Genomic DNA, 8,795 nt, shown 5'->3' on the forward strand with positions numbered 1-8,795 from the left:
CACACACACACACACACACACACACACACACACACACACACTCACACACACACCTTTTCATGTCTGTTCTCATGGTACAGTCTGCCCCTGAGCATGCAAATGACTTTCATTATGCAAATTCATGCAAATCAGGTCCAACCATCTGAGAATCGAGGGTGGGAAAGGAGAAGAAAAAAAACACAGAGATTGAATGAAAGAATGAAAGAGAGAAAAGGGAACAAGAGAAAAATCCCTTTGAGTGGCGGGAGGCGGAGCGTTAGGTAAACACTCGCTGGTAAAAACAACGGCCGGCCCGGTCGGACCAACGCGACCACCTCCTTTTATCGCCGCCTACGACTCAATTTAGATTTAGAGGGACGTCATTCCTTTTGTGGCGTCGGGGGTGGGGTGTGGGGTGTGGGGGGGGGGGCGTCATGTGAACGCCAGAGTCAGAGTCAACGCCACGTTCAGCATCGATGCAAATAATGCAGCATTCCTTTTGGCAGCGTTGGTGGAATTGTAAACGGCCGCTCGGCAGCTTTAAGCTAACGTGAATCTGACGTGTGAATCACGGCGGCGGCGTTGTTGTGCATTTCTGAAACGGCTGACTCCCCGCAGTGTCACCGCAGCCATCCCCCACGAACAGGGTGCTCAGTGTGTTATGAACAATAAGCAGCTCCTCATTAGCCGGCTAAATGCTAGTGGCGCTAACGGCTAATCTTTTTTTTTTTTTTTAATTGCTCGACGTCGGCATCTGTCTTTTGCCCTCGCCTCACACCTGCCCCGCGGAGCCTCGAACCCCAAAAGGCACGGCACAATGTCGCCAGCTTGCCGGGTTCAATGCTCACCGGCAGGTGGAGGTCTGCGTCTCGCGGGTTTACAGCCGCGCGGTTGGTGAACTCGCCCATTCAAAAGGAATCAACAAAAGGAAGCTGACTAATCGGCCGTCTGATTCTGCTAATGCTCTCGAGCCGCGGCAGAAAGGATCCTCCATTAGCCGGCGGAGGAGGGAGCCGGCTTTTGTCTGCGGGTGTCAGGAGGGGAAGGCTGCGTCTGAAATGTGGAGTAAGGTGGTAAAAACAGGGGTGACTCGGGGGTGTGAGAGAGTTGGGGTGGAGGAGAAGGACCAACAGGCGTGGGGTGCTGCTGAATGGTGGCAAACCGCTCTTAATTGGCACTTGACTTTTTTTTTTTTTTTCCACCGGCGCTGGAGTGGGCCAGCTTTCAAGCCCTCTCCGGGTCCTTGTTGGAAAAGTGCCTTATGCAAATACGGCGAACGGGCTCCATTGTGAAGCCTCTGATATTAACAGCTCACGCAACAATGGAACCGTGTGCTCGCCGTGGACTCGTAGGTGTGAGAGAGAGGGCGAGACAATGGCCGTCTGAACAGACCCTCCATCGGATGCTTTGCCAAGTCCTTTTCTCTCCTTCCCGAGGGGCCGAGCCTCTCCGTAAAAGCTTTATTAGCGACCGGAGCAAACAAACTGTTTGGCTCCGAGAGCGTCTGTTTATCCCGCGCTGAATGGCTGATTTATCGTGGTCGGAAACACCGGCGGCACGGAGAGAAAAGGCTTCAGCTCGTTCCCTTTGAGAGACGTTTCCCCCTCTTAAAACATCTCGGTTCTGATGTGAGGATGCATTCAGGCCCTCTGATACGTCTTTGTTTACCCCGAACTCGCCTCCACGTCTAAGGATGTCTGCAGGATGCCTTTTTTGGAGGAAAGAAACTTGGCAAACCACTGGAGAGATGTTGCCGAAGCGAAGAGGCCAAAAGCGAGACGGCTCTTGACTAACGAGGTCCACAAATCGGTCTTTTTCGTCTTCAACACCCGCCCCCCCGCCCCCCGTGTGGTCTGAGCAGTCAAAGTACACCTGTTGCTGCCAAGTTGCCCAACTTAATCTTCTTTGTGTGGCGCGGCCCATTGACTTGTGCAACTTGTGGGGGGGGTGGAGGGGGAAATGACGAAGAAATACCAGCGCCTTCTGAAGCCGTTTTCCAAACCCCCCGTTGGTGTGTTCCGTCGGGGGGGAAACAGAGACAGAAACCAAAAGGGGGGAATCACCGGGTCTCATTCAGAAAAGTGTCCGGCTGCTCGGAGGCAAAGGGGCGCATTGTCCCTCGCTGACAAGTGGACGAGCTCTATTGACTGTAAAGTCTACTGGTGGGGACTCCACCACAATGGCTGCTTTCTGTTTGACACTCAGAGTTAAGACAAACCCTCCTCCCCCTCCTCCTCCACCCTCCTCCTCTTCTCTCTTTCTATTTCCATCTCCGCCGTGGGACACGAAAAAAAAAAAGAAAGAGAGAGAGCAAAGGCTCTGCGGTGGTTTTTAGGATCTCTGCCCATCAACGGGCCATTTTAAGGCAGAAAGCTAAGACGGCCTCCGCTGCCCGGTGGGAGGTGCCGGTGATGTAACCGAGCCACACGGAGCCGGTGACACCGTGACATGCGTCTCCTGGGCCTCGCTTCCCACTTAGCTCCAACACTGTAAAGGACACACAGGAAGGAAGGAAGGAAGGAAGGAAGGCCGCTTACGTCACACTGTCATGAATGCAAATGATCCTCAATCCATCGTTTACCGTAACGGATCCATTGAAGTCGACGCTGTAATAAAAACCCACGAGGAGTCGGCAGCGGCTCAGTAGAGGGGGAACCGGGAACATCTCCAGGCTGTCACTCCCCATCGAGGCCCTTGTTCCTCGGGGCCCAAATGTCACACTCGGCACCTGCAATGCAGCAGCCGGGCTCCCGGTGAGCGAGGTGAGGCCACGCCAGCTTTTTTTGGGGGGGGGAGGAATTTCACTTGAGAATTTGTCCCACGTCAAACTGAATGTACGTTGCAGCTCCGGGGCGTTGAGGCAGCAAACCAACGTCTGGAATACGTGAAGCTGCAACGCCTGGAGGCCTTTGAGGGACGACCCTCCACGGCCCCCCTCAGCGGGGGGGCGACCCCTCCAGCTTTGATGAGCGGGAGAGAAATCACACCTTCAATCAGCCATCGGAGGCCTTGAGGTCGGAGATCTGATTGACCAATTACTCCTCACCGGGAGCTCCGGTCAAAGGACCCGAAGGCCGAGATTGTTCTCTCCTCGCTCGTGGATCTCGTCACCGGGGGGCACTTTCTGCTTGATTGCCCCTGGACCATGTCCCCCCCCCTCCTCCTCCCCTACCACCCCTCCACACACACACAGGCAACATTCAGCGAGATCCCACCGGGGCCTTTTCCACATGGAAGCCCCTCACGCAACCACAGCCCAGAGGGAAATAAAATGAACAACGGCTAACGTAACAAAACTGGCCTCAAACTAATTCTTGCATAATGGATAATTCATAAAACCGTATGACATGAAAGGGCCACAGTTCTTCTCATATTGCATGTTCTCGTCATGCCAACGGTGCAACCAGCAGGGCTGAAGGTTCCCGGTGAATGAAGCGTTGACCACCAACAAGTGACTAGCTAACGGCGACTCGTCAACCGGCGCTGGTGAATGAAGTGTTGACCACCAACAAGTGACTAGCTAACGGCGACTCGTCAAGCGGCGCTGGTGAATGAAGCGTTGACCACCAACAAGTGACTAGCTAACGGCGACTCGTCAAGCGGTGCTGGTGAATGAAGCGTTGACCACCAACAAGTGACTAGCTAACGGCGACTCGTCAAGCGGTGCTGGTGAATGAAGCGTTGACCACCAACAAGTGACTAGCTAACGGCGACTCGTCAACCGGCGCTGGTGAATGACGCGTTGACCACCAACAAGTGACTAGCTAACGGCGACTAGCTAACGGCGACTCGTCAAGCGGCGCTGGTGAATGAAGCGTTGACCACCAACAAGTGACTAGCTAACGGTGAATCGTCAACTGGCGCTGGTGAATGAAGCGTTGACCACCAACAAGTGACTAGCTAACGGCGACTAGCTAACGGCGACTCGTCAACCGGCGCTGGTGAATGAAGTGTTTACCACCAACAAGTTACTAGCTAACGGCGACTAGTCAACCGGCGCTGGTAAATGGACTGTTGACCACCAACAAGTGACTCGTCAACCGGCGCTGGTGAATGAAGCGTTGACCACCAACAAGTTACTAGCTAACGGCGACTAGTCAACCGGCGCTGGTAAATGGACTGTTGACCACCAACAAGTGACTAGCTAACGGCGACTCGTAACCGGCGCTGGTCCTTTCCAGCGGTCTCTCCCATGTGATACTCTGATAAGCCCCACACGGGGATCACGGGGCTTATCAGATTAAAAGTGATTAAAAGTGATCCTGTTGCACCAACCGTACGGCTGTGGATCACTGGCACCGGGCGTGCACGGCCAAGTGCCATTTACTTCCAACTTTTCTCCATGTTGATGGATCCAAAGAGCAAAAGCAGACTGAGCTTAATAGTAAAGTCTCATTTATCTAAAGGCCACGCACACACACATGCACACACACACACGCACACACACACACACGCGCACACACACACACGCACGCACACACACACACACACACACTACCTTTTGCAGCATTCGGCTCCCAACTCCTTTTTAAATGTCGTCCATTTTCTTAATTTTCTCTCAGTTCTTGTGGCAGTTTGTGCATCTTCTTCTTCTTCTTCTTCTTCTTCTTTTTCTTTAATTTCTTTTGGAGGGGTCTCAGTGCCTTTTCAGGAGTGTAATGGGATTCTTGTTACTTTCGGTTATCTAGCTTTATGAAGAATGTACATCACTCATACAGCTAGATAACCAAAGATAACAACCAACCCCGAAGGCCGCCCTTCCTGTCACGTGACGAGGCCCGACCTCTGACCTGCAAGCCGACGAGAGAGTCGGTGACACAAACAGAAACATTTGAATGATCACATGACCAACTTGTTGCAGAGCGTTGACGTAAAAAACCAGAAACGTCGGTAAATCCCGTCAACGCTTTACTCTTCTGCTTCGGGGTTTTATTTATTTCCTCCCTCAACCTTAAAGGTCGTGACCCCCTTCACTTTGTGACGTCGCCGAGAAGCCCCAAACCCTCCTCGGCCAATCGGGAACCTCCCTTTGTGCAAGGAAAAGCTAGTGAGGCCTCTACATCGAGAACTCCCTAAAGTCAAACAATTAGCGAGAGGCGACGATAAAAATATAATATAAATAATATAATATAAATTAAAGTAGACGCAGAGGCGCCAACCCCTCCCTCCTGTGTCCCGGGGCGCGGCCCTATGGCGTGGTCCGCCTCGCCGGCCGACCGGCTCCATGGGAGAGCGATGGCTTCAAACGCCGCCCCCCCCACCGCGGCCCAAATGCATTTTTAAATTAAAAGATCCCGGCCGTTTGACTACATTTACGTTATCTGATGCCAAAAAGCGCTCGAGGGTCGGCGCCAAAAAGCGAAGACGGAGGCGTTTGAGACGCACGTGAACACCGTGCACGTGCACAGACAGTGATGTCGTACGGACACGCGGGGTCCTGGACGTATGCTTTCACGCCCAAAATCACCAAACACATGGCACAAGGCACAAGACCCCCCCTTCTAATTAAAGCTGCTCTGTGTGCCCATGATCCTTGTTGTGTTAGGCTCCTCCCACAACGCCACCGCCATGGAGAGCTCTGCTGGGAGAGATGGAGAGATAGTGAGGGAGAATGAGAGAGTGTGTGTGTGTGTGTGTGTGTGTGCAGAGTATTCTCGCCCCTCCATCATGAACCTCGAGCTACACTGACATCCTGCAGGCGTTAGCAGAGACGGCTAAGTCCCCGTTAGCCGACCGCTAATCCCTCCACGTCACCCTGAGCGCCAGCTTTTCTTCTTCTACTCCCTGAAACTATGTAGCGGTTAAAAAAAAGGGTGTTTTTTGTGTTCAGCCGTACAGAAGAGCGTCAACACGTCAACACGTCAACGCGTCAACGTGCTTTGTTTCAACCCACAAGGACAACACATGCCTCAGCTCTGGATCACACACACACACACACACACACACGCATACACACACACACACACACGCTCACACACACACACTCACACACACACACACACTCACACACTCACACCCCCACACTCACACACACACACTCACACACACACTCACACACACACACACACACACACACTCACACACACACACACACACATACACGCACACACACACACTCACACACACACACACACACACAGCTAATGTGCAAACTTTCATATATTTAGATACATAATTGCAGACAATATCAGATAACCAGGCTTACAAATACAGACACACACACAGATTTATGCAGTAAAAACACATTTAAATGTATTCTTCATAGATGAAATAGTAGTTCAAATATATATATATATATATATATATATATATATGTATTAATTTTGGACAACATAATAAAAGATCTTAATTACATAATGGTTTCAGTACTATTTTAATAGTATTTTAAGACATTAATAATTTTTTTATTATTTGAAAATCGTTTCCTGTTAAAAAGCTCTTCAGTCACTTTGGTGTTCAGACTCTTCATAATTCATCATTATTTTAAATGACGCAACATTCACAATAAGATGATGTTGCTGCTTTATGACGCGTTTTCTTTATAGATCAGATTTTCACGATTTCCAAGCTGGATAAAGAGAAATATAATTACATGCAGATTGCACTTATATTCTCTCCATCATCATTAATGGTCCCTTCATTAAGTGTCACGTGGGCACTGCCCCCCCCCCCTCGCCTCACCTGAGGTCAGACAGACACGCGCGGCTTCCGTCGAGCTCCAGCTTCTTTCTCTGCTGTGCTATTGGCCCAAAACGGGCGTGACGTCAACAAGTCCGCCGCCTCTAATTGTAAATAATTACAGCGAAGGTGGAATAAATTGATTCCTATCATTGGTTTTCATCTGAATAAAATTGAATTGCACGCCATTTTAGGAAACAGGTGGAATGATGTGGCAGAACGCACGCGACGCTTTGAGTTTTACGGACGACAGAAAGTATTTTACACGCGCGTCCAAACGATATTCAAAGGTTTTTAAAATGACAAGAAAGGAGGCTCAGTGAGGTGACGTCGTAGGCCTGCGGAAGGACACACTGTGGGTCTCATGTGCGTGCACACACGCACACACACACACACACACCGACATGTGTGTATCTGATTAGCTAAAAATGACAATGTGTCGAAATCTCTTAATACATTTTCCACCTATTGCGTGTGTGAAAATACAAAAGCTCCTGAACGCCCCTGGTATGGTATTTATTTGACTAAATAAATGCATAATGTTTGGCATTGTTTTGAGCTGTTGCTGTTTTCATTACGTCTTTAAATCTTCACGTTTGCCTTTTAGAAACCGCGTTTTTACATCTGATAAATGCCTTAAAATCCTAACCACACACAACATTAATATATCATGTTATTATTATACTATATTACCTCAAACACCGTGTGATGGTGGTGACGGTGGCAGCTGATTACCTCGCTGTCAGGCCGCCGGACGTCTCCGGGGATCCTGGAAGAAAAGAGAGCATCGTTTCTACGGAGAGCAGCGCGAGGAGCCACGTGGCCCGTTTCACGGCGTGCGCGTTGCTCCCACGAGGACGCGTCTCTTCCTTTGATGACAGAGTGAAACAAGGTGCAGACCTCCTTTCCTCCTTCATAGCTGCACGTGTCACAATCCGCATTAACACACGGCAAACACCGCGGGCCCGTGAAGTGTGCGCGTGGTGCCACTCGTCTAATAATAGTTTATTTTACTCATTACCCCCCCCCCCCCCCCCCCCCCCCCCCGCATCGGCCCGCTGCGCGCATGCACATTAATACGCGCATGTGCATCATGTGAAACGTTGCATAATCCCAGTTTCTGTTTAGTTGTTGTTGCTTAAATAAACAACAACAACAACACCCAGAGCTCCACGGGCTCAGTGTACCCTCCGGTGTGTCTCGCTGTGCGTGTGAACGCCAACACTTGGTCTCATTACGCACGAGCACGCGCTCGCCGGGCTTCTCTCTCTGATTGGGTCGTATCAGGTGAGAGCCGTGACCCTGCTGGGTGCCTTGCGGCCTCTGGCTCCCCCCGTGAGTGGCGCACATCAGCCCGCACAATAATGCACCACTGAGGCTGTTTTCTGCCCCTCAAAGCGGAGCCAGAACCGCGAGCTGTGACCCCTCACTGCCCCCCCCCCCCCGCCCCCCCCCACGAGAGAAGGACCGGAAACAACCTGTCTTTAAAGCCTGGAACACGGGACTCTAAATAAAAGACACGCGTGCACGTGATTCTCTCCGTCAGTCTGCATGGAGCCTCACCTGCAGCCGGCGTGAGACCCTCACGGCGCACGTCCTGCCGCGGGTCGCCTCATCCGGACTCTACACGCGCATCCCGCTCCGTTCCGTGTGCAGCTTCGGGGACGTTTACAGCGGATGCCGTTTTTCCTCCGTTTATTAAACCGATATCCCCCCCACCCCCCACACCCCACACACACCCCACACACCCCCATTCCCATTGGAGAACAGAATAACCAGCTTATACCTCGGATACTCACGCCGTCGTCCGCGAGGAGCTCGCAGCTCGGGAGATGGAGACCGACTGAGGCTCCGGAGGCTGGACCGCTGCGTCTTCATGGCTGCGGCGGTGCGCCGTGACGTGTCTCCGGCTCCATCCATTCAGCTTCCCTCGGACGGGTCCCACACCCCCACCTCCACCCCCCAACTCCACCCCTCCCGTATTTTTTTTTTATCATCGTCCCTATTAGTTTCCGCGAGGTGGATCTCGCCTCTCTCTCTCTCTCTCTCGCCCCCCCCCCCCCCCCCCCCCACTCACACTCGCCATTCCCTCTCAGTCAGATGCAATATGAACTTAAAACATGCTGCTCTAAAAACAT

At 51.7% G+C, this 8,795-nt stretch overlaps 1 protein-coding gene across 1 annotated transcript in view; it reads right to left on the reverse strand.

Annotated features, from left to right (window-relative positions):
- Positions 1-8,577, reverse strand: part of bmper (BMP binding endothelial regulator) — a 16,226-nt gene extending 7,649 nt beyond the window's left edge. Inside the window, exons 1-2 of the mRNA XM_034554274.1 lie at positions 8,444-8,577; positions 7,351-7,426 (exon numbers count right to left, since the gene is read on the reverse strand). Of these exons, the coding sequence (XP_034410165.1) occupies positions 7,351-7,426; positions 8,444-8,577 (210 nt within the window). The remainder of the gene's footprint in view (positions 1-7,350; positions 7,427-8,443) is intronic.
- Between the last annotated feature and the right edge of the window lie 218 nt (positions 8,578-8,795).

Source organism: Cyclopterus lumpus, chromosome 16 (genome assembly GCF_009769545.1).
Source record: "Cyclopterus lumpus isolate fCycLum1 chromosome 16, fCycLum1.pri, whole genome shotgun sequence".
Lineage (NCBI taxonomy): Eukaryota > Metazoa > Chordata > Actinopteri > Perciformes > Cyclopteridae > Cyclopterus > Cyclopterus lumpus.